The sequence below is a fragment of the Varroa jacobsoni genome, unplaced genomic scaffold (genome assembly GCF_002532875.2).
Source record: "Varroa jacobsoni isolate VJ856 unplaced genomic scaffold, vjacob_1.0 scaffold_815, whole genome shotgun sequence".
Classification (NCBI taxonomy): domain Eukaryota; kingdom Metazoa; phylum Arthropoda; class Arachnida; order Mesostigmata; family Varroidae; genus Varroa; species Varroa jacobsoni.
In genome coordinates this window covers 128,339-154,996 of record NW_019213717.1, presented here as the reverse complement: position 1 = coordinate 154,996, position 26,658 = coordinate 128,339, and the positions used below count along the sequence as shown (strand labels likewise).

General features: G+C 42.5%; 1 protein-coding gene across 1 annotated transcript in view; it reads right to left on the bottom strand.

Annotated features, from left to right (window-relative positions):
- Positions 1 to 855: 855 nt before the first annotated feature.
- LOC111264039 (follistatin-related protein 5) overlaps positions 856 to 26,658 on the bottom strand; it is a 46,040-nt gene continuing 20,237 nt past the window's right edge. The window contains exons 2-16 of the mRNA XM_086969931.1: positions 21,095 to 21,178; positions 20,594 to 20,798; positions 15,597 to 15,802; positions 15,050 to 15,296; positions 14,330 to 14,476; positions 11,590 to 11,805; positions 8,430 to 8,596; positions 8,012 to 8,129; positions 7,513 to 7,896; positions 7,121 to 7,209; positions 6,794 to 6,964; positions 6,278 to 6,644; positions 5,676 to 5,984; positions 5,078 to 5,245; positions 856 to 4,870 (exon numbers count right to left, since the gene is read on the bottom strand). Of these exons, the coding sequence (XP_086826057.1) occupies positions 4,674 to 4,870; positions 5,078 to 5,245; positions 5,676 to 5,984; positions 6,278 to 6,644; positions 6,794 to 6,964; positions 7,121 to 7,209; positions 7,513 to 7,896; positions 8,012 to 8,129; positions 8,430 to 8,596; positions 11,590 to 11,805; positions 14,330 to 14,476; positions 15,050 to 15,296; positions 15,597 to 15,802; positions 20,594 to 20,798; positions 21,095 to 21,169 (3,066 nt within the window). The 5' untranslated portion in view covers positions 21,170 to 21,178 and the 3' untranslated portion in view covers positions 856 to 4,673. The remainder of the gene's footprint in view (positions 4,871 to 5,077; positions 5,246 to 5,675; positions 5,985 to 6,277; positions 6,645 to 6,793; positions 6,965 to 7,120; positions 7,210 to 7,512; positions 7,897 to 8,011; positions 8,130 to 8,429; positions 8,597 to 11,589; positions 11,806 to 14,329; positions 14,477 to 15,049; positions 15,297 to 15,596; positions 15,803 to 20,593; positions 20,799 to 21,094; positions 21,179 to 26,658) is intronic.

The following is a 26,658-nucleotide window of genomic DNA, read 5'->3' as shown; positions in this document are numbered from 1 at the left end:
CCTACATTATTTGGGCCCGTATCACTGCACAATACTGTCTACCAAGATAAGCTAGAATGTGTTACTTACGTACCGTTTTAATAGACCCTTTAGTTTACACGAAAATAGCATTTCTTTGTTTATTGCGGTGTTGACAAACCCTACTATTCTGTTAACTTCAATCAGCGAAATCAGCCATGCTCCAACATTGCACTTACCCTAATATGAATTTGTTTTTAAGATTCCTTGAGAGATGCTCTCTTGTACTACTAACCTAATGAAAAACTCCCTTTCAGGATTCTGTTTTGAGTACTATCGCTGTTATACGGTCTATACACAGAATAGCAGACGAATGACGCTTCTTACAGTAAATTCTGAAACTTGCTTTAATTTTTACTATAATTTATATACATCACAGGAATTCAATATCCGTCTGACTAACCACGACGTCCATATTCGTATACGTTCGCTGAAAACCAATAGTCAACAGCTGAATGAACGAGAATCGATTATCGACGGGAAGCTTATAAATAAAACCACGTACTTCTATTGTACTGAGACGAATCGTATGACTATGATGAGATCAATGTATCGGCAGGTGCTATCTCTTTTCTCTGGGTTACCCATGGGTGGGAGAGGCCTAATAAGGACAACATCAGTAGCACCCGTCCATATTCGTTCCCTGTCCATCATACAGGCAGAATAATAAAAGGGGCAATGTTCTAACACACAACAAATACTTTCAACTCTGTTGGCATTTACTTATGACCGATAAAAAATCAATCCTAGTCTAAAAAATTCCGGTAAATTTGGCTACTTTCTACAAAACACAATTTATTTTTATATAATTTCACTTACTAGAATGAAAACGCCCAATTGTCAAAGAACCACCCTTTTTACATCGGTGTGATTTTTAGCTTTTTAATTTTATTATTGATTTGTTACCATCTGCTCGTCCTCATCATTCTTAAGATCCTTGTTCGCGACACTGTCATAATCCGTTTTTTTTTTTTCTCTAATGCCTTTAAGTATCAATGCTTTACTTCCGCTCCACACGGCTTCCTCATACTTGTCCTTACAATGTAACTACCTTCGTATAATGTGACAACTTCTTGCCACGTATTATTCGTTTGGTGACACTATATATATTTGTGTTCCATTTTTAGTTGTGTTTACGAATTGTCACTATGGCGATCTGCTGTGTTTCTATCATTGGGAATATGAATTTTTTCGATAATGTTTTTTATAAATCACGTTGCAACGGTTACGTGTGTGTATTTTATACAGCCTGCGGTGACATCGACTTCGGCAAACGGAGTAATATACTCGTTTCGATAGTTTCACACACATCTGCAACATGAGTGCGTCACTACGAGTTCACCACCGAAAGCTATTACGAAGGGGAACAGCGGCCGCACAACTTCATCTAGACTAACTTAAGGTCGTGATCACGCATGTTATGGTGTAGATTTAATAACTATCGTCGTCAGCATCGAGACATCAGTCGCTTTGTCGTCGTTATGGCTATACACTCGCTTGAATAGCAACGCCGACATCACATCACTCCGCTAGACATCTTCTAATTCTAGGAATATAAAATATACACCCCGGCTAAAAAGGATTTACAATACTTTAACGACATTTCTGAACGAAGACAGTCAGCCAACCCCATGGTCTAACTGGCTATGATTCAAATGTTCTCGTTAGTGAACCAATAAATAGCTTCGATTTATCTCTGGGAATAGAACATCAGTGCTTGATGTCGGTGTTGCTACGACGCATTTCCTTCAGTCATATCAGTTAGCAATTGTCGTTTATCATCTTCAGTGAATTGTTTATATATCATCATTGTTACTGTCAATCGTGTCTTACAAAATGTATCACTAGAAAGTGGGGAAGGGATCCAATGAAGTACGGTGTGACACAATCGATGCATGGCCCCACACGGCAAGAATCGTATAAGACTGGTGGCCTTAGAGGTTTTTGTGCTACAAAAGAGACCAACTATTACATAACGTTCTTGTTAATTTATAATGACTATAATTTTATGAAGGGAATGTGGCAATATCCCCCATTGACCACCGAAAATTCCACTGGGCCCCAGTGCAGATAGATCGTATTGCACACCCGGCCTCTTTTTGTTATTTTCGCATCTATTCCAGTCAGAGTCCACCCAGCCCGCATCTATATATTATATACCATTGGGTACTTCTGTGACACTTGAACTGGATATCGATCCGATCAGCTGAATGCGTTGTGCACCCAGAACAATTTGGACAGTTCGACGACACGTGTACGTACGACCATTGCGCCACAGGCCAACGCGTCATCATGATGATCATTATCATCACCGTCCTGTTCTAGTTCGGTCCTTCTTTTGGCGTTTTCGGTACCTTCGATCCGTTTCTCACTCGAAGATATTTGCAACTGTGACATAGTCGAATGACAACGGCGGGCCAATCGGGGTGCCCACGAAAGCACTCACATCGGCGGGGACACTTCTGTGGCAACTGCCGCATCGGTAGCTTCTGTGGCACGATGTCGGTGCCATAGAGCACATCGAGAAACGCTCTGCTCGCCTGCTGATTCGCTTTTCTATTTCCTTCTAGTTCCCCATATGGGAACGATGTGCTAGCAAAGGTTGCTGCTCGTTAGGGTTCGAGTATTGGCAGGCAGCGCGGCGAATTCTATCGACATAAAATCGAAATGTTACAGGGGTTAAACTACTCACACGGCATCCCTTTACAGTCGACCAGGGAACGGCACTGGCGGAACAACACAGGGGGAGAGTCATATTAAAGCACACGTGTGTATATAGAGGATTGGTGGAATTGAGGGGCCGTTGTTTTTGTCTACAGATAGAACTATGGTCTCTTTCTCCCTGTCTCTCCCCCTCTCGCTTTCTCTATTTCTATCATTTGTGATAAACCTCATTCATCGTACGCGGGTATCGGGGGCCGAACGACGGGTGCACATGTATATATATATATATATAATTAGTTGTATTTGTATATATATTTTTTTGTTCTGCACTATTCTGTATGTATAGTTGTATTTACAGACACCGGGCCGCGGAACCTGTGTGAAAAAAAACTGTTTTAGTGAATAATTTAAATTATATTACCAGGTTACTCGCCGTTGACGTGATCGAACATATAATTATACAGTCATATTACAAACCAAGCGACAATACAATTGGTATTTGTACGACAATGATACGACACAATAGTGTCCTATAGTTGTGCCGTGTCAGTTTAGTCTTGTTTGTTGGATATTTTCACATTGGTTTTGATGTTCACATAAGCGTTACATGTTTGACGGGTTCAGTTACATTCAAGTATTTGATTTCTGCATGTTATTCTCGTGTGCCATAGACGTGCGTGGCCAGTGCAATAACGCGCGGTTAGCATCTCACCGCCGTTATGAAACAAGAAAGGCATCAGTCTCTGAGAATAATACGATTCATGTTGATTGACAATTAATATTATTATTATCATCATCATCATCATCATCATAGAGCTTAATAACAAGACTTGATATGCTTCTTACTTGGCCTTTAATGGCTGGCGCATGTCATACTCGAACAAGTTGCACGAAGCTCTGCCGCCGCTCCAGTTTCTATGAAGAAGAAACGGGGAGACAGGACATCCCCTTGTGGGTAAGGCACCCCGGAGACCGCGCATGCCACGACACCTATTTCGTCCAACTGAAGTATATGTATCATGAATCACATGCAGATGAGGATCCCTCTGTCTGTTCGTTACTGAACCTGCTCGCGTCAAGCATGAATCATAACTAAGAATAGGTCGTTTAAGCATTCAGAGGAACAGAGAAGCACAGCGATGAGTCCGTACCTCGCATTCATAGAACGTCATGGCTGGACGGGGCTTGTCCTTTACGGGCGGATGGAGAAGAGATATCAATTCGCAGAGGTACACGGGATAGTCCATACGGTGGCCCTTTTCATCCTTCGCAGTCCACTTCCTTGATTATCGCTCCTCCGACGTCCTTTTCTCTCGCTAGTTTTTTCCTCCACTTTCTGCCATAAGGATGTGCTGATGATGTAATTGATGGTAGTGATTACAACAGTGATTACGCACTGTGGTAGCGGAAACCTTAGCCTACCACCCATGGTGTATTCCTTCTGCTTAGTTGACATAAGTTGAAATTCCCCTTAAACATATGTATTCTTCCTTTTTGAATATATGATCATAACATAAGGCAGCAACAACTTTTTGAAGTCGTCGCGCTCTCTTTGCTCACTGGGTACATATGCGCACACATGCGTTTTAGTGGTGACATACGCCAATGATGGGCTTTACGGTCCCCAACTAGCGGGACAGAACTGCAGCTTCTTATTGTAAAAGCAGTAGCGGTATTGGGGAACTGTGTGATGTTTCAAGTCGTCAGTAGACTGTCACAGCTGTTGCTCCGAAAGGGATCCTATCTTTATGTCTGTCTGTCGGTCTGTCTACCTGTTTCAGTCCTCTCTATCTGTTTATCTGTCTATCTATCTATCTATCACCCTACTGCTTTGAATTATCATGACACCAAGGTAGGAAGATGGTTAGATACATGTTGAGACGACGGCGTAATGTATCATTGTTTGGGTACGTACACTCCTCATTACAGTTGGGGCTCTGTCCTGTTGGTGCGTCCATTACCGCTAACGTGCTGGTTAGGTTACTTTCCGCCTATGGACTCCGCACCCAAACAAGTAGTCTTGGGTGCACAACATTCCCGATTTCGCAATTCACTGTGCGCGTTTTGCCGTTGATGACGAAAACGGCTTCGTTAGCGGCTGTCACCAGGTAAGTACCGAATACGCCGGCGCTCGCCAGTGGACGCCGAGAATTGCCCCACTCTGCTGATCGGGGATCCAGAGCGTGCGCTAAAAACGTCATCGTAGCGCCCGTTATTGTACACTAAATATTTTTACGGAATCCGATTAAAGGAAAATTTGATAGGCGCTAACCACAAAACGCGAAAACAAAAGATTACGGAAAATTGTCTTATCTATCGAAGGAAACACTGGTAAAGAGTGAACTGAACGAAGAAAACTCAGGAGATCACGTGTATAGCCATTCAAGCTGCTTACCGATGCCTGTGATCATCTCGACTTTGCCATCTTGCAAATTTACTAAAAGGATATCTTCTTTTGAGGACGATGATGCGTAAAGGTCATATGAGTGCGAAGTCCGCGAAGGGAAGAAGGCTAAATCGGCGATAGCAAGAGTTGTTTTGACGTCGAATAGGAAATGTAGACCTACGGAAAGGTAAATAGGCACCGATTTAATTTTTTTTTTAATAGAACTAGTTGTAAACGTAGTCACCAAAAAAATTCCTAGTCAATTTGCAAAGATGGTAGCCTGCTGACCAACGAAAACTTCAAGACTGGTAGAAATCTAATGACGCGAAACGTCAATCAAGTAATTCAGAGCATAATTTCGAATAGCCGCACTTTAGAAAGCGAAGTTTTCATGTTATGAAATAATGTCGAGATGAAGTTCTCCAGATAATTTCGTTTCTGTTTCAGTGGTAAACGTGTTGAACTGGTCAAACTTAGTAGTTTTATTCCTTGACATTAGAAAGTATCGTATAGGTAGGCGAAATTCAAAAGCATACGAATCTACTCCTCAACTGCTTCAAGTAGGCCCACTTCTCATCTAAAGTCAACAGAAAAGAAGCGAACTAACCTGTATCGGTGACGGCCTGAACAACGATCGTGACATCGTTACTTATGGAACTTGTCTGGTTACTATGGCTGTTATTATTATTGTTGTTATTGTGGCCATTGCTGTTCTGTCCTCGCTGATCCGGCGACAATGTTCCGGACGTGGAAGGAGAATGCAATGTGACCACGTATTGTGAGTCCGGTGCTACCCGAGGCCTTCCCAATAAAGATGGCCGGAACAAGATCACCTCGTCGGTGATATAGTCAAGAACAAGTTGACCGCTGGGAATTCCACTGTCAGGATCAACGCACGATACCACGATCAAGCCACCTGATAAGGAATTTTGTTATTAAGTTTCACTGCTACTTACAGATCGTTCTGGCTAAGATTACTCGAATCATGGCCTTCGAAGAATAATTGCATTGAGTAGCTTTTATGCAATATTCTATCCTGCTTTCGAGCTCAACAAATTTGTAGATATGGAAAATCGCAGATTTCGCAGTCGTACAGTTCCGATCACGTTTGATTGAGTGGATCAATCCTTGTTTGTTACGTGAATCGGTGATTGACCGCAGTTCAAAAAGTAAGAATCTAGAAGCAAAAAAAAATTCATACAAACTTACCAAGCGCTACAAAGTCGGCCGCAACAGGATGGCAAGTAACATTTCCAAAATCAATGGACCTGACGTACTTCATTGCACGTAGGTCCATTTTAGCAAGACCATTTTGACCCGAATGAACAACGTAGCTATACTTCCAAGGAAAACCGAGATCTGACGTAACCGGAATGAACAGCGCCGACACGAGATCGAAGTGCCCCTCGACGGGCTCTGGATGGACGGTATGGTGCTTCTTCTTCTGAGAGGCGTCGCGAATTATCTGGATGGTCTTCGTGCCTCGGTCAACCGGGCCTCGCCAGCACAGCACCCACAATTGATCAAGATGAGGTACATAGTACAATTCTACCGGGTACTTATCTGTTACCACGACCTGATCATTGTAATTGAATAATTTGCGAAAATAACTTAGTTCTTATAACAATGACCTGTTTCAAATAACAATCAACTGCTGCCGATAAGCAATACTGAAAGCATACACTTACAAAGACATTGGTATTTTCAATACATGTAAGTACTCACATCCACGACTACCATCTGCACGCGCGAGATAACAAGGACTCGGCCCCGCGTTGGCTGCGAAACATACACGTAGCGATCTGCGACGTTGATTGCACGTCCCCATGAGCATGGATGACCACGTTCGGCACACAGAGCTTCTTGAGTACCAGGAATAATGTCGACAGAGGCAACCTGATCCCACCAAAACATCAACCAAAATAGTATAATTAACGGATAGATAAACTAGCAATAAGAACTTACTACCTACCAAGACACAACTCGTTAAAACGCAATTAGTAGACCGTCGGTCTCAGTTGCATAATATAATATATGAATGCGTCTTCTAACCTGATGATAAAGGCGACAATTATCAGGATCGTAAACCGAGATGCCCCAGTCGTGGAACGCAAAAAAACGCCTCTCCTCTGCAGGTGGAGCTGCGGCAAAAGATAGAGTTTAAATTATATAGCGTTTCGCAAGAAGTACGTTAACGTCCCCGAACCTCCGTCTAAACTGGAGTCGAAATTCTGTTCCGTCGAACAGTTTTACAGCATTTAACAGCTGAGAAGAGCGTTCTCTCACGTTGTTTAGATGCTTTAGAATAAAATTAGATGACGGGGGCTTCCTATTCTCGGTTTCCACGGAAAGTGAACGTTGCTGACCAAAAACGCTATTACAAGCAAAAGATAGAAACGTTCTATGCTTTTGCACTACCTGCATGCACAACGATCAAAACTTACTAGGAGCTGGTTCGTCCTGCACAACCAGTGACGATATGTCTCTAGCCGATGCTCCAGCAGGACTTGTGGCTACACACATGTACGCCCCTGTATCAGCGTATCCGATCTTTGCCACCATTAAGGCAGTGCCATTACCCACAACTGTATATTTGCCCCCAAAATCGCCGTTGTTAGCCGATCCTATTACGCCAGCTGCGGTCATAAATGAGGAAATCGTTTTTGAGTCTGAATTTGAAGATAGGGGGGTAGACATTTTAAGTGGTTCATCGTTTTTAAGCCATTGCACAGAGGGCGCAGGAACTCCTGTGACATGACACTCCATTTCGGCTAGTTCACCTGGAGCACGTGATTGTAGTCGCGGAATTACATGTACCTCCGGCGTTGCTGCAAACAAATAAATGTCGGTATCTATTCTATGGTTGTTTACACTGATATTTATCGTAGTTGGAAATTCATTTTTATTGTAGTAGAACTAGCGAAATTTTTATCGACTACTCACTGTGAACAAGCAGTACGTGGGTCTGCACAATATCGGAATTTTTTTGTGCATGACACGAGTAGTTGCCTGTATGTACCAACTGAACGTTCGTCAGATACAGCGAACCATCAGCAAACACCTGTGCATAAAGGGTGCATAATTATGGATCATTACATTTGAAGATAGCTCACACACATTAGCAGTCTGAAAAAATTATCCCGCTACCTTTATCTTTGATCTTACCCACCCAGGCTGTATCCGGCTTCTCTAAATAACGATAGGCAAAAGTGAGTAGAGGGCATTCTGTAAATCTCTTTCTACTGGAATAGATACGTTTGTCTTTGTTTCTATTTTTGTTATCCTAAACAGTTGCGCTTGAAAACTTCATTTGCAATTAAAGGTAGTATGGATATACATGCTCAAAACGATCCCCACATACCTTAATATCTTCCTCCTGTAGCGTATTGAGGTCGATCCCGTGCCTGCGCCACACGATAGGCGGAGGCGGACGGCCAGTAACATCGCACTTCATCTCAACGTTGTCTCCCACCTGGGCCCGCACAGACGAAACTTCCAGCTGTTTCTCCAACGATACCACAGCCACGCCTGTGATACGCACAAGCTTCTGTCAGTACGTATATATGACATTGTACCTGCCTGTTTTCAAGCACAAGTCTCTTGACCTCCCTGGTCCTACACTGCATGTATATATAGTCTTACATAAAATATTTTGTATGGTTAGAGAAGACATTCGAGAAAGTCTATCGAGTCTAAAATAGACGATTCCTATCCCAAGAGCGCAGAGATCTCGAAAAAGTCTAATACTGATGGTCTTCGATTGGAGTTTTCATTCGAAATTGGTTATCGTGTAAATTGTTACTTAGAGTATCATCAATGGAAATTCACATATATGTGCTTCTCTTTCATAGAACAGTTTTTGAATCTGCTTGTTTACTGTAAGAAGGTCTCAAGAGCTGTGTTTTGAAACGACATAGCTTAGTAGATGACAAGGCTTTGTAATCTCTTAATATTAAATATATGATTATGCTAGAGCTCACAGGCTATGCTCTCGTTCCGGGAGGTTTAGAAGATGTCAAGCTTCGAAAAATACATGGTTCACTCGTCTGCTATGCGCAGCCTCTAAAATCAAATGCCGTTTCAGTTGCTGTCTCTCTCCGTTCTCAACTAAACTATTCTAAAATGATCGTTCACATTATTGTTACTGTGTTCACGCCCCGGCTACATTAAGCGTGTACAATGTCAGCCACAAATCCAAATGCATGCTTCTGTCGGACGCGTGTCTTCACTTCCCTTGTATGTTCCGTCCCGTATTCTATGTAGGCGTGTATTCGTACAACAGCGCCATCTACTGCAAGCACTCTTGTCCGTATCTATTTCCGACCTATAGCGTTGGTTTGACGCCGGGGTAAAGAAGCTGCCGATGTAATGCGGGGATTGGGGCGATTTCATTCGAACTGGAAACTAATTCAACACGCGACAAAGGTGACGCAGGGAGATAAATAACGAACATAGAACGAATAGTGCACAAATCGGTATTGGGAACGATTCCGAACAGCCAGGTGTCGTTTTCCTGAACTGCTGTCTAATCCCAGCCATCGGACGTTGTTGCAGTGGTTATGGCAGATGATGCGGCATCCGCTGTATGCTGCCACTGTTTTCGTTGTTGCCGCTACTGTTACCTTCAACAGAATTAAAATGGCTGAATAATACCAGCAACATTGCCTTTCTTGCCATATTTTCCCAATGATGCACACCTCCATTCTGGCAGAGAATCTCTTCTGTTCCTTATTACTGGACTGCGGAAACGCTAGTGGCGCTTTACCGCCGCCGTAACAGACGCTGCTTGGAGAGGAAAGTACGGCTTCTCTGAGGGGGGTTTGGGGAGGGGGGATAGGAAAACTGCAACTGTACTAGCTAGAACCTTCTGTGGAATCTGGCATTATTATGGGGATGTGAACCGCGACCTTAAGCGCCCTGGGGGGATTAAGGCGGCTGACTGCGGAGCGTGGAAGAGAACACCCAACGCAGGGGGGATGGGCCAAACTATGCGCTAATCTAGCGGGGGGTAGCAGGGGTCTTTAGGGCGTCCCAAAAGGTCGGGGTTTCATGGGAGCACAAGCGGTGATGGAACGGAAAGAGTTCAATAAAGAAGGCGACAGAGAAAGTGGGTGACAGTGATGCCGGTGGTGCGTCGGCGATCGCCGCGGGGGTTGGGCTGACTGGAACGCCATCGTACATCATCAAAGCCACCGCCACAGCAGCGTCGGCCGCAGTTATGGCCGTCGAACGGCCAACCGAGGTCGGCCTGCTAGTCTGATCTCGTCGACAGTCGTTCACTGTCATGGCCGCCGAATTTAAGGCTGCAACGGAAGCAAGCTGAGAACCGACGGACGAACAAACGACTGGAGGAGCGAAGTGGTGATGCCGGGACTGGTAGTTGTGCGTTCGCTTAGCAGCATCCACTAATGCATTGACATTCTCGACGGCCCATATATACACACAGCCGACGCAATGGCGACCCCTCTATGCGGCTGTAACAGAATCAGCGCCACCATCTGCAGCGTACCGCATCGTAACCAGTACAAGCATTTCCATACAGATATGGAGAGATGGGCAGGGAGTGCGAGGTCTATTAAAAACACGAGAAAGTTGGAGAATGGATAGCAGAGTCGGACATATAGAATAAATCGTTGCTAGGTAGATGACATTTTAAACAACACTGCTGCATAGACATACGTTTTAATGAGAAATGATGGGGCGTTATCTTCTCCTGTAGATTTAGATTTATCACCACTCATTTTGGCATATTGCCATTGTGACAATTGGGCCTCGAATAGATATTCTATCACAAAAGCATAACAGTCCCGTATCATTTGAGTATGATAAGACGTCCATCATCCTGATCAGTCCATTTGCGAAAGTAGTAAAGTCTAGCTATTAGTATACTAGTTCTGTAAAGAATATGATTTTCAAAGACGTGTACATGAATCGCGAGCACATACGCTCAGAGTCTGATCGTACACTTATAGAGCTAGACATGGACACCTTTTACATAAACTATTCGGGGTGGTTACCATCTGAAGTATGGCTACTCAGTTTGTGAGCTTAATGGGTCCGATTATTGAAAAAAAATAGTTTACTTCTAAAAAAAATGAATAAAATATGACTACTTCTATTAGGAAACTGTGCGCTCATACAATGCAGAAAATAAAACGCGAGAGCAAAATGACATGCGGGCATACTACAATGTCGATATTTTCCACTAATAATTAACGTAACTTGCTTTATTACAAAAAAAAAACATGTAATTCACAAGCAATTAAATTAATATTGCTTTGGTCGACATAAATATATATATATATATATGTATATATATAGGGCCTTGGTATCGGTGATTCAACTCTGCGTTTATTGTAAAGTCTTGTATATTTTTTTGTAAACACATATGAATATAATATTGTTATCAGAAATTTGGGCGCTATTCTGCCACATCGTAATTAATCTAAGTTTTATTGAATGGATCTGTATAAATTTAAGAGCGTAATTCAAATCTGTGTGTCAAAAAGGCTGATGCTTACTGTCAAGTCTGTTGAAGGCTCCGTAAAATTCGGCCACCGATAGGGTACCATCCTTATCGACATCATCAAACACTAACATATCTGCTAGAATACAAGCCTGTGACAACTGGGCCATTTTGTCATCTTCCGATGCCCGCCATAACTCTTCCGCTTGAAGCAGGTTATCGCCATTGCTATCGTAATGAGCGAACATTGACGCCATCAATGAATCTGCGCCTGAAATTCACAGAAAATCCACAGAGTGAAGTTCCTTGAAACCGCTTGCTTGTAAATTATACTACATTTCTATCTTTGAGCTTGCCTCAAATCTGCTGCGCGCAAGTGTATAATAATTTAATTCATATTCACATATACTTATCACACAACATTTTTACTCAAATCTCAAAAAACAAGTTTTACTGAGAAAAAATTTAATATCTATGCCATCTACGTAACGAATGGCTCAAAATCCAATATGCAGCCACGTACCTATTGGGCGCACGATATAGCCTATTGTTACTGTAACTATACAATCATGTGTTTAATGATTATTTTTGCCAAACATTGAGGATTTTAGAGACGAACAACAACAACAACAACGTACGTACCAATTCTACGCAATGTATCTCGCTCTAACGGAAGGACTCTAATGGACGCACAATTCTAACTGCCCTATTGATCGACGTCTAACGCCCGCCATGTTTGTTACTTTGCCACTGGACAAAACGATGATGCTGGGCTTTTAATCTTGAATGGTTCTTCCCGCAGCGGGTTTACATACAAGCGAAGAATAATACACCGCAGCTGTTTTTCGACTTTTCAGACGAAGGTTAGTCTCGAATGAATCTCACCGGGGGCAAAGCAAATCCCATCGGAACCAGTCGTTATTCGTTTTAGGAGATCAGTGAGCTTATTTGCTTCCGCGCAGCGATCGGCCACGTGCTTAGCCCCTTGCCACTGGTAGCGGCGAAAGGGCAAGGGACAATTTGCTTTTGACAGCGCACTGCCCAAGACCGGTCCACATTGGCCAACGTTGCCAACATACCTGGGTCTATTAGGTGTCAGGAGAAGTACCTAATAGAAAATCATTAACTTGATTCTCTGGCTCGCTTAAACTCATGCATCCGAATACTAAGGTGATCACTCACTACTGACAAACTGAATCTCTGTACGATAATGAGCGGAGACCGGCCACAACTTGGCAGGTCAAGCAATACCAAAACACAGTTTGCCTTAACAAACTCAACACCAATGAGAACCCTTGAATTCATTTAATCTAAAACGACGATTTGACATAGACCAAAAACTTAGCTTGCTGAGTATGCCTATCCACAGAGATGAGAATAGGCTTACTACGATCGCACAAAGCTTGCCGGAATTACAAATCTTCAGTATACTGTCCAGTTATTTGAGGTCATATCCTAACGATGGAGAAAGTGATATAAGAAGCTAGCTATAGAGATGGCATCTATACTAACAGAAATGGCACCATCCACTGATACGGTCAGTCCTTTTGTTAGCTAAAACATAAGATTATCCTTCTGACCATTAATTCCTGAGTCGGAACAACCGATCGAAGATCTTTTCGATAAAAGAGCTCGTTCATGTTGTATCTCGAATCTCATGAAAGGTTTGACGTATTATATAAAATACGTACGTTGTATTTTAGCTATACAGGTTATTAAACTGTACATTAGCTCTCCTCTCGATTATATTTAGCTTGCCATTTCTGTTGTGGTCACGCGGACTGCCCCACCACATGACGCGCATCGCACTCGACCAAAGCGGTGTGTCTACGGGCATACGCTAAGGCAAAGGTTAGTTTATGGGGGTGCTAGCTATAGCTTAGCAAAGGATAGCTAAAGAGATGTATTCTCGAAAAGAAATTTTCAGAAAAAGCATTTCTTTGCGCATTTCCGACGTGTGCTTCGTTTTATTCAATCGGTCCAGACGTTTGTGTTTGCCGACTGCGCGATGCCAGGGGACATTCTCTAGGCTTTCACGGAGCAGGCGACTCGTCACGGCTGTTGCCATCGTTGATGCTGGGGGCTTCGATTAAATAACGAAGCCCCCTTTGGGAGTTCTTTTCCATGCCATTAGTTTTCATTAAGGGTGAGTTAGTATATGGGCTAAGGGGACCTTTGATTGCGGAGCGGTCGAGAAAATTAAACATTTAATACATAAAGCAACCAAAAGGATCAACATTTAGTTATCCAGCGTTTACCAACGAATGAAAAAATACGATCGATCAAAGCGAAGGTACATTTATCCATTAGGAGTCTTAATCAACATTGGAAAAATGATAATTTTCGAATTTTAGTGATACGTTCGATGGATGAGTACACGAATATTGATCGATGAACCGTGTCTTTAGATATAATACAATACACATAAAGCTGTAACCAAACCTGTGTTTTTGGGAAATCTACGCACAATATTTTCCTTTACTGTGAAAGCATTCTGAAAAGTTCGATATCTTTAAAAGGGCGTATATACCTAACAAAGCTTAATTCTACATTTATATTTTTCACGATTTTTAAGCGCTATCATGGGTGGAATCGTGGGCGCAAGCAGCTAACCTTAAACGAATTTGCGATGCATTGGAGCCTCACAGGTTAGGCCAGTTATGTGAGCCCAGAAGTATGAGTGGACCTACAGGTTCTTCGATATAGAGTCCAAACCATACGAAACGCTGAAACATGATAACGTTTCGACCTCTAGGAGTAGATCAAAACTGTTATTGAAAAGCTGAATGACTTACCCCCAAGACGTTTTACTTCTCCATTATTTGAATAGAATAAAAGGAGGTTTTCCTTCATGAAATCATAATCTTGTTGACCACATTCAAGGTCCTCCATTAAACCCGACTCCTCCGCATCTATTTCCTCTTCGGCTGATATCTCTAGTGCTGAAAATATACATATTTAATTAATTGGCTATTTAGCCGAGTATTTGGCAAAAAAAAAGATGGCTTATTTTATTTGAGCAACGAATTTAACTAAGGCCAAGCTTGCATGCGTAAAAAATTACGTGCTGGCTCAGAAGCTTGAAGAAAGAGATATGGGTTACAGTGCATTGTTTTCGGTGGAACTGATGTCCATGACTGCATTTCTATATTGCGCATGTGATTTGCTTTTAAATAATTCTACCTAGCAATTATTTTTTTCACTCACAGATAGCTACCAAGGTTAGAAAACGAGAATTCACGGAAAGGAAAACATATTAATAGCGAACGCTCTTAGGATTTAGCCATTTAAATTAAGGTGTGATATAAAACAGAATTCATTAAAAAAAAAATAAGGCATATCTGTAATAAAGTCAGATCAATAGTAAATGCAAACTCCGAACTGCTTGCACCAGTTCTTCGACGCGTTTAGGTTAACCCACAGGGAAACTAATTGTACCATATCTGCAGCTCGAATCAAATTTTAAATCTTAGGATTGTTAATACATGATCTAGTTGGCAATAAAGTCGTCTTACAGTCTTTGGATGACCTGCTGGAGGGCAGTGGCTTCTGGGTCGTCGTGGTCGTCGTGCTACTGATTTCAACCCAGGCAAGATTGGGCTCCACCTGGCGATTTGTAGTTTTTGATTTCTTCACTTTTAGCTGTGCGGTCCTTTTGCCGACTAACTGCTTTTTCGGCAATCCACTAAACACGGGATCTTTAAATAGTTTCCTTGATGGAAAAACGTTTTTATTTTTGTAACATGTCCTTTTGCGGTCAACCTGAAAATTCAGACCAACAGTGAACACTATCAGTAAAGGGATATCATAGAAATGGAGCCACGCAGGAAATCGTTAATTACACCGGTAGCACATTTCTTCGCTTAACGTTGCGAAAAATTCTGGCGAGACCTGTTACGACCTTCTATTAAATATTCGAACACGATAAAAATCGTCACCTAGTACGGGAAAGTGACATTTAAAAAACCTTGAACACGAAACCTGAAGTTGTAAAATAGTTTTCCCCCGGCGAACAGACCTCCTGTAATTTTCTGGTATCTAAAATGTAGACTATTACTGCACCTGGATATCGTCATTGGAAAGGCAAGCAGCTCTTCGTAGTTCGCAGTGGTTTGCATAGGCTCGACCGTCGCTGCCACAAAGAACTTTTTTGCCTCTTCCGCCAGGGGAACACCGACGTTGGCAGACACATTCAGCGTCCCCTTCGTCGGACACGATGCACTCACGCCAGCGGCCGCATTCGCGCGAGTCACATGGATCCCCCGTATCTATAAAGATGATCATATTATAAGCGAGTGTTCGTACTGTAATAGCTCAGAATGTAGTCATCTAGAGCAAATTTTGATAGTTCGACTCTGATATTATAGTTAACTTATCTCGATATAACTTCGAAAGACTTATCGCTTATTTTCCTTTTAGGACATTCAACATTACTTATTTTTATTATTATTACACACACTTTAAATAATTGAGAAAGGTTTAGTTTAGTCATCATCAGTAATAATATTAATGGCCAAAATACATGCAATACTACCGATCATGACGTTTAGATCTAGGAAAAGGTTTGTTTTTACATAATACTGAGTGTTCTTTAACCGCAGTAATCGCCTTTTCTTTGAATAGGTAAGCCTATTCATTGAGCCTGTTTTATTTTAGATTTGTCCGTGACGCTATCGGTAAAGCTACTGTTAAGGTTCCGATCCATAAAAGAAGCCTCTCTATGTCCATATTCTCTTATAACGTTTCAGATTAACGTTGTGACCGGAAAAAGGGATTTTGGAGCAGACTACCCGTTTAAATGAGCACGACATCTTTCTGATATCCTCATAAACTTCAACACACTCCGTACGACTACCCGCCGTTGAGCTCTATGTTAGTCTATAACCCGGATGTTTGTTTGTTCATCGACCCTGTGTTGCAAGCGCCACGTCCATCTACGATTGCATCCAACTGGGGATAAAGCGAATTGGCAGAGCGGGTTTTCAACGATCAACCGTTGCAGCCATCGGATACGCCAAAGTCGTTCGTTAACTGTTCGCGGCTGTGCTTTGAAACCACGGTAATAACGGGATGAAGCGACTGCTACGTAGCCTGTCGGCGTATACACACGTACAGAGAGCGCAAAGCGGCTTAAGCAGAGGTAACCCGAAAGGCCAATTGCAAACAGGCAATTCTACAGTAAACACGATGCATAATTATGGGAAGTGGAGCTCTTCGACTGGGTTGTTGTTAGGTTCGATCGGTTTGCTTAGCCAAGCGTTGTACCTTCCTGGATCGCTCATTTTTGCATTTTCTCTCGTCAGAGTGGCCGGTCAGTCCGCCTGCGTTTCTGCAAATTCCAAGCGTAGCTACCGCCGCTGCGCGCTTGCTCCGTCCCGGAGTCATGGCCAGCGCTTCCACGGCTCAGTGGTCATTCTGGACGACCAACGCAAACATATTCGAGTTGTCTGGACAAGACTCACCCGGACTCATTGGAGTTAGCGGAACTCCAGTTGGTTACGTCCCTTGGTACCGATGCCCTGCTGGCGCCGACGGCCTAAGCAAACTCTCTGCTGCTGTGGTGATGATTTGGGCGGCGGTGGTCAGCTTGAGAGTCAGCTCTCTGAGTGACACCAGTTGCACGAACAATCGTGTATGAGCGCGTATTTTATTATAGCGTATAGTATGTTTAGGCTAGAAGAACTGGGTCGTATCAGTTGGTTTGTGAGCTGCCTATTTGATTTGTGAAATTGATGTAAATAAGTTTTACTTAAACTAGCCACGACTGCTCAGCTAGAAAACTATTGGCTTACTCAAATCTGAAATTGAGGCCTAAATAACAGTTTCCAAGTTTCGATATCATAAAGTAGGCGATTTTCTAAAATATCACCTATTATCATGAAACAATACTGCTGAGGTGGTTTGGACGTATAACAAAACGTATAATGATCTATGCTTGTTCTAATCTAACAAGCGAAAGGCCACTATGTAAATACACTGATAATCTAAATTTATCACATACGGAACATATATGTATATCCTTGAAAACTCTACTGAAATCATTTTATGTAAAATTCTACGGTTAGATCTTCTAAAGAAGAAATATATACACGTAGGCACAGTAGCTTATGCATTTGCTGACGTTCGAAGGATCAAGAGACGTAAGGGTTGCTTAGGTTGTGACGTGTGTTTATCTGCATAAAGTTTACATCAGGAAGCAGCGAGAAAAAAGAATCAGTAGTAAGAAAAAACCTGCTCGACCCGAAAGCTAAAACCAATGAAATAAAGAACAGCCCAACAACGGACAAGCCGGGTAGGACACTGACACGGAGAATAACTTAGGACAGTAGAATGCTTGGGAGGCTAAACGAATCGTGGCAGAGTGCTAGCAAGCCGACAACTAACTGTTGTCAAAATCAGACCCTGATTTCCCAGAATTCTCTTCCTTGCAAGTCCGCTTGTCTTTTTTGGGACACACAGATCTTCCTATTTCCAGTCTTCTTCAATCTTAGGCTTCACTGTCCTGACCGCTTTTCTGACAATGCTGCACACGACATAGTCGAATCTTTCCTCTCATCCTGTCGTTCTCTCGCTCTTGGAATCGTTGTCGACCAGTACGGTTACTATCGTTAGTCCTCGGTAGCAGCTATGCGAACTCCTGCTGATCCTGATCGGGCTGAACTGTCCAGTGATCGTCTGGCAGACAACACAATGACGCTGACGCTGCTGCTGTTTTTCATGTCCTCGACAGCGAAACCAGATGGCAAGCCTAAGACAACCAACGAGACGATGAGACGAGCATCCCCTCCCTCTTCTTCATTTTATTACGCGCGTACAGTCAACAAAGAAAACAACGAAGGGATTGATGGACCCTCTGAATAGTCGGCGTCGTCATCGCTGCCACTATCTACTTCCTACTACTGAAGGAATAAACAGTACTGACGGCTCAGAGACAGACTGCGATGTTTGTCAGCAGGAAAGTACACTCGTTCGGGGACGCAAAAGCAAAAGAGAAAAACAGTTGAAACAGATTGGAACAACGGAAATGAAAGAGCCGGAATTGTGAATGTGTCTCGGTGATAACTAAGGTAGTAGCTAGGCTAGCATCAGTCGTTCATAAATTGCGTGTTTGATTCCGAACATTCACTCGGAGATTCTAGTGGAAATCCTTCAGACGGAAATGTTCTTCCCTGCAAGGAATTTGAGTGTAAGCCAATTTTGGTAACTTACGATTTTATTGGAGTGGGAAACGACGAAAACCAAGACGGCGAAAACTCAGGAGAACTCTGGTTTATAGGTCACTAAAATTACCGGAGGCTAATGATATAGAGTCCATCAACTTGCACCTGAAGTCGTAGCTTTGATCTTAAGCGTCAGATATAGCAGGAAGGAGGAAATAGTTTCAAAGGAGAAAGGAGAATGCTATCAACATGCCAAAGTGCTGGAAGGACACATACCGACTGTGTATGGCTACGAGGTGAACCCGACATGCTGCTTAAATTTCATTGTGGTGTTTAGAGACACTTCAGACCGAAAGGCAGCTTAATTTAAGCGGCTGATTAAATCCGCAGGAGTGACGAATATACTATCGACCAGATGATGGATCCGACCGTCATACCTGTACATAGCGGCTTGGCTTTCCACTAATAACTATCAGGTCCGAATGTAACAGATATTAGGTACATATTACTTACAGAACAGTAGCAGAAATCAGCAAGTTACCAACAATTTACCAATATGAACTCTACACACGGCGTACCTATGTGTCGAGACTGATTAATACTGCACCAAATATGTAGACTCGTGACGAACTTACCCTCCCCCTCGCCCCCCATAGTTACCGCCAGAGGGCAGTCCAAATCATGAAGTAGGGCAGAAGCTTTATACAACTGCAAACCTAGTTAATGTGTTTCTGACTTTAGACAAAGACTCTAATAAGGCTCTATTCAGGTACCGAAATACGAGCTACAACATAACTCGACTGCCTAATTTCTGAAAAAAATGTTGGACCATCACCACCAGTTTTAAGCAACAATAGAGACAATCATGCCGCCGCCCTCTTTACCGTATATATTTACTGAGATTTGCTCAGGTATTCTGCCATGTATTTAATTTAGCTTGACGACTTCGCGTAACTTCCCATTAAGTTAGGCTGCAATTACTTAACTTACAGCATGATCTATTACTTGTCTAGTATCTATCGCATCGACTTTTGAAAATCTTAATCGTAAAGCCATAATCGTGGTTGAGAGCTTTCGTAGCTCGAATAGAAGAATGCGGCATTTCGTGCGTCGTTCTAGGGTGACAAGATCGGCCTGAGTAGGATATTAGCTTCTCGGAATTTAATGAAGCGTGTAGCTAACTGAAAACTCCCTAAAAAACAAAATGGGGCATTAAATATAAAAAGCAATTGAATATAATGATACTCAAACCGATGTTAAGTCATCGATTCTACTTAGCTGCTACGAGAACGTTATGAATTTATAATACGTATAGATTCTATCCTTGAAGTAGATTACTAACTTAGGTCCGAATAAAAATACAGTTAAAGGTTGATATAATAATATTACCTTGCTTACATTCAAGGCCAGGCGTTATAGACAGCCATGTTTGATTAATTCCAGATCATTAACGCTTGATTAATTTATAACAAGTGGTCAGCGCAGGGCTATAGACAGAGCGGCTGGAATTAAAGTTCCTTATTTTTATATTCGTGCGCGTTGTTAACACACGCAGCGACCTTGACGCTGGTCTATATGACGCCTAAATAATGTACAGCGTACTATAGGCGCGTCGCTACGGTAATGCAAAAGGAATACCTTATTAGAAAAAATGATCAGGCTACTGTCAATCGGTTTACTATCTTGGTGTTCTGTGGATGTTCACTATATAGGCCACTAGGATAGCCTAGCACGCGTCATTAAATTGCCGACATACATACATATGTATGTGTGTGTGTGTGTGTCGGCAACGATCAGATGATGACAATGTAGTGAAAGGATGCACAGCATACTCAGTTCATGTATCCGTCTAAAATATGTCGGTTGTCGAACTTACTTCTAGGCAATTAACTTTCATACCTTGAAGTGAAACATCATCATCTTGCTGTTTCGGCTGCTGCTCGTCTCCATTTCGTACGCTTGGTGATGCTGACCGATGCTGTTGGGTGTTTCTTAGGTCGTTAGGAAATTCCTGCACTGTTCCCCTAGGTGACTCTTCGGAGCTCAGGTCAATTTGCTCTCCTTCGCTAGCCCCCGTAATACCGTCCTCACGGTAGTGCCGTGACTAAACAAATTATATTCTACTATTAGCATTGCGTACCTTTGTCACTCTCCATGGATGAAAATTCCGCCATGACGAATGACACAGTGCACCGTATTTAAGCTCTAAAAAACATCTATCCTCTTACACACAAAGGTTTACTTCTGTTCGAAATATGTCGGAGGTTCAATATAGAAAAGTATATTTATATGTAGAAACTCAATCTAGGCCTATAAAACCTAAAAATTTGATATCGAACCAATAGCACAAATTTGTCCCCGCAGTGTGTCGCAACGTTCCGCATATAGCGAAATACTTACTTTAGCACTTGTGAGTGTAAATAGTCCGGGCAATAAAAGTATTAAAAGAAGTGCTGAAGATAGGCGCCACCTCATCCTGAAATCCTGAAAACAATCGAAACAAACAAAGTGTAAGAATTTAGTACTACTAAAGATATACAGGACTATCAGCAAATCCTAGTTCAAGTTTATTAGCCTTAAAGAATGTCGCATGCGTATAAACAGTTATGAAAAACCACACTACAGCTTTTTCCATTATGATTGGCAAATACATATAAATATGACAAAATTTTGTAGACGCTTGAATACATCTACTAAGGACCGTACGGCGCTCAGGTCTGTTTGAGTTCTACTTGCCCTTTATCGTGTCTATCTATCTACCTCTAATCTCTATTCGTTTAGCCTCTCTAGCATTCAATAGTCAAGCTAGCTTACAGCAGCATCTTAGAGACTCGGGCCTAATTCTTGCTAGTCTCCTTATTCTCAGTTTTAGCATCACTGTATTATTAACATATCATAGAGGTTTGTTCCTTCCCAACACGAAATCAAGTTGGCCCCGCTTATTCTTCCCAGATTCCGCTTCCATATTTAAATAAGCCGCTTTCCTTTGCTAGCTACATTTTCTCTTTCCCCTTGCACCCCTTTGTCTTTTTTTGGTCGTCGGTCCTTTTTCGACGTGCTTTTAGTAGTGGTGGTTATCATTCTTCTCGGAATGAGTTAGGACAAGGGGGGGGGGGGGGGGGTAAAGAAACGAAACAGCACAAGCTGTTGGCAGAAGCGCCAGCATCATCAGCTTTCCAAACCAAACTTCTTTACCGCGGCTGCACAAATGGACATAATTTATATTCAATCACTGGGGCGCTATTGCGTTGCAATACAGTGACTGCTAGGACCGCCAAAGGCCTACCGACAAGTCTCGTTTTGCTGCCTCTAAGCTGCTGCTGCTGCCGCTACTGCTACTGTTCTTTTCCTCGTTATTGCTCCTTTGTCCAGCCGTACGTTTCTCATCAGATGCATGAGAGGTTTTGCCAGCTGGAACAATTCAGTTTGCCATTGCCCATCTTCTGCCAGGAGAAACCGACGCTGCTAAAAGCACTTGTGGTACGAGGAACCAGGAGGACTAGATTGGCCCCGGCCACTTTAATAGGCCAAAGCTGCCGAATCTCTTTTCCATCCGCTTTCCATTGAACAAGAGAGAAAATGAGAAAGGCAGAAATCGAAATAGGGGCAATAAGATGCCAACAGTGGTATCATACAACGACGCAATGGGAAAGGGAAGTCGAAGAGAAATAAACGAGAAGATGACCTCACTAGTCGAGAGCAACGTGAAAACATTGAAACGGGGTTTCATCTCCTTACAGGCCTGTCCAATAGGCCGAGTACGATAGAGTAGACAAATGTAGAAAAACTGTCGTTTCAAATTCTATGTGAGCAATTAAACTCTGAGGGTATATAATAAAAATTGCGGACGAAGGAAAAAGGCACGATGATGTCCTGTATGACCTCCTACCCAGCGAACAGGGGGAGGCGCTCCTCCCTGCATCTCCATGTTGCACCACAAAAAACAAATGGCGTCCAATTATTAAGATTCTTCATTCCAGTGGTTGGTGTTGCTATTGCTGGTAAACTGACGAAATAGTATGTTCTCTGAATTGTTCTTAGAAAGTGTAGTTCGACTAATTGGCATGCTCTAGTAACTGCCCTCATATGGAATGTAGGATTCAGTACAGCTCTTCACAGATTTTTATTTGAATCATTATTTCAACACTTAATTTCAATAATTTAAGCAAGTACTACAGTCGACACGTCTGACGTCGTAAGGGGCACGTAACGGATTTAAAAATTGGAAAGCAAAATCTTGAAAATACACGTTCATTCGTTTAATCTTGCAGGTAATAAAAGCTATACGAACCTAGCACAAGCGAAACGTCTATCACGTAAAAAATCTCAAACTCTTCAAAAAATCCATTTATTGTGATGAACCGTTCCAGGCAGTGCTTTACCAAAAACAAGTATCAAAAACGGCGAATTTAAATATAGTAGGATTATTATGGTACAAATAAATAGTGAAGTTTCTAAAAGTTTCCAGACCAAGCTAAATGTGCCAATAATATAAACAAGTAAATTGCCTTATTTTTCATGTGACCAATAAATCTGTCTGTGTTCTGGAAAAAAAATAACTTATAGCATTTTGCACAATAACTTCTTAGGTGTTGCAACTCTTTCAGAAAGCAACTTTGCTGCAGCGGAAATTTTGTATACACGCGCATCAAATTTGAAACGCCGATATCGCCAGATCGTGCCATCAGCAGGTCGGAAGAAATCTATCTCTTTGTCTTTTATTTTCTTTTCTCAAAAAAGGCGATTCAAGCTTTCGCGACTTAGCATTTTCATTGGGTTTCTTTCGGGTGCAAATCCATCTAATGCGGGAGCAAGTGGGTTTTCTGGAGCGTGAGGGATTCCCAAGCACTTTACGCACGTCAACGTGAGAGTGGTCCATTCCTCTGCTTGCGTACGAGTAGTTCTAAACAAATTTACGCCGTCTGAACAAGCGGCATATTCTAAAGGTTACTTCACTGCATTCCGCCGCCTCTCCAGCTCAGCGCATCTTCCCGCTCAAATACGCTTTCGGTAGTTCTTCGTTTGGCTATTCCAAAGTACACAAGCAGACTCTAGAAGCTGATAATAACAGATAAACATCCGAAAAAAATCCAGGTAATGCTACGAGGTCTTAATACTGGTATATACATACCTATGTATACGTACGTCCTTTATGCAAACGACGTCTTCAAGACGACAATAACGTCGATACCTATGCATACTTCAGCGCCAAACATCTTTCGTGCTTCATCTGTTCCGACTAGATGTTTTTCTAGCTGTACGCTTATCATATATGTATATAAACCAGATGTATATATTTTTCGGATGGAATATAATGCAGATGACGTTAATAAAAAGGTAGCTCACGTTCCTACTATCAACAAGTGGGATTATAGAAAATTATGTTTTTCTTTGCTCATGTAGAAGATATATATACATATGTATTTATAGCGTTTGCAACCAACAACGCCTTTGTCATTCTCGCATTAACTGCTCCCAAACGTCACAGCGTCCGATGTTTCGTAGCTTGCTTTATTAAGGTTCTGTTAAGTGCAATAACTGAGCTATCGTTCCTTCGTACTTCGATTGAACCTGGAGGCGGCAGAGCCATTTGCGACCATTTTTAAAATATCAGTACAAAAAACACGAACTGACTGACATTGACTGGCGACACATTGCAGGCCTCTGCCGTACCTGTCTATCAAAGGACGACCTGTAGGATACTAAAGTACAACAGATTTGCTAACAAAACATAGTCGTTTTGCAACTTTTTAGTTTCGAAAGTAATAGATTTTTCTCTTTTCAATGGATATGAATTCAAGTAAATCTGGCGGCCAAATGAAACGGATATGAAATGACGGTAGAGTTGTATAGCTTTGTATACTCGTAGTTTTAGTTAATTAGAAAATAGTGTACTGTCGACTTGAATGGTCAACCCAGTGGGCTGGCTACCTGGGAGTGTCTGTCTAAAGCCATACAATTTCTGTGCATACATTGAAAATAGCAGCACCCTTCAGACCACTGTGGACAACTAGAGACAATCGAGCGAAGTAACAAGTTTTACTTATAGTTTCGTACAATGCTGTTACTCGGCAATAGTAGCAACTTCAGGTAGAACGAGGAGGAAAACGGAGTGAGGCTTGGAGTGAATCCAGCGTCGCACAGGACCCACAGGACCGACGGTTGCCGGTTAGCTTCCTTTTGTCTCGTTTCTATCCCTTCACAAGGACAATAATGACTCAGTCCGTTATCGCTTGTCCGTCTCCAACGCACGTGCGGACCCCCTCTCTGTCATAAACAAGAAATTTCTTTGCTTTCCACTCCGTACTTATACAATGTCCCAATTCTACTTCAACCGTCCTTCCAACTGTATTCGCGTTTACGTCACGCTAAAGCGACAGGAGCAAATTCAAAGACAGTTTGCTTCTGATGTTGTTTTTGTCGCCATCGTTACAGCTCTCGTGTCGCTGCTTTTGTTGTCATGGCCTGCCTTGTTGCTACCACTGTTCATTCGTGGCTGCCCTAAAAGGGAGCTCCAATACAACAAAAACGAATAAGACATTATTATGCGCTTGCAAACTGCCACAGACAACTTTGACCTGTTTTGTAGCAGTCTACAAAGCACAGAAAGAAAAGGTCAGCTACCCGGAACAGACGGAACCGGGCCAAGCTACGATGACCAGTTCGTCGCCGTCGTCGTGATGTTAGTCGCAGCTGTATGACGCAACTGCCTTTGTGCGTTCGCTTCGGCCGCGCGTGCAATTACTGCCGGAGCACTATTATAGCCCCGAATGTCGATGACTGTGACGCTGCCAAGCCTACATGCGGTTGTACTCGTCTGGAGTCAACCGGGACGCCATCTACCGTAATCTACGCCATCCAGCACTGCACTGAATGTATCGCTCTTTCTTTACCCTTGTCCGCTTTTCCCTACCTTCTTTCCTTTCAAGTTGTCCCTATTGTGTATTGTCGTTGTTGCAGACAAAATGAAATAGCTTTGAGAATTTATGGGCTCGTAATGGTGCCGCGTACTTTAAAACCGGCATTCATTTAGCACAATGGGTTTAGGTTAGGTTGTTCTTCTTTGTTCGTCAATTTTCTTCCAGACAGTTAACGAGTAGCTCTGACCCAAGTACATCTAGGTCTTTAAACGCCAGACGACTTCAAACATTAATGACCGATAGCTATTTTCATAGATCCGCGTGTACTATAGGGTGGTAACTATTCAACAAACGTGTCTCTTTATTAGAGCTTGTATCCCGATACCACTGAGAAAAATGGCTCGCCTTTTATGTTTATATGTGAACATGGAAACCTCGAAGATTACTGTATATTTTTTTAGCAAACGGATTTCAGCTGTATCAAAAAAAAAAACATGTGGAACAACAGAAGTAACGCCTTGGACGTCTCAACTGCAACGTTGTACTAAGAAACAGTGCCAATTAATTAGATGTGCTTACGTTGTGAAAACTTGGGTGAATTCGTAAGTTGTATGCCTAGGCGATCGTTGATCTTCTATAAAGAGACGTGTGCACGCGGTTATTTAAAGGCTGCATGAAACCTGAAAATGAAACGAAAAGGCAGCCTCCTGATGTGCTGACCTCTGTTTCACTGATCGAACGGAAAAAAATCATTTGGTCATCTTGCACTTACAGGACAGGCACAAATGGCAAACAGGTACATGCTTACTGTTTGGTCTGATTTGTCTGCGTATTCCATGTCTCTTTTCCCTTTTCCACCCCAACTCCAAGCTATAACGATTTTCGCAGAAGTGCAGATTCTCTGACCACGAAGTTATTACGGTCATCCGTTGAAGGGGCGCCACCCGACCACGTTCACGCATCGGAGTCAAACAGGGAAAAAGAATAAACTCTAAAAGCCCATACAGAGACACGGATTTTCGCTGCCCGCGAACTGAGCGCCAGCTCTCGTAGGGCCAGTATCTCCTAGGGTAAGGCCAAGTAAACGGCTAATCGAGTTCCCAC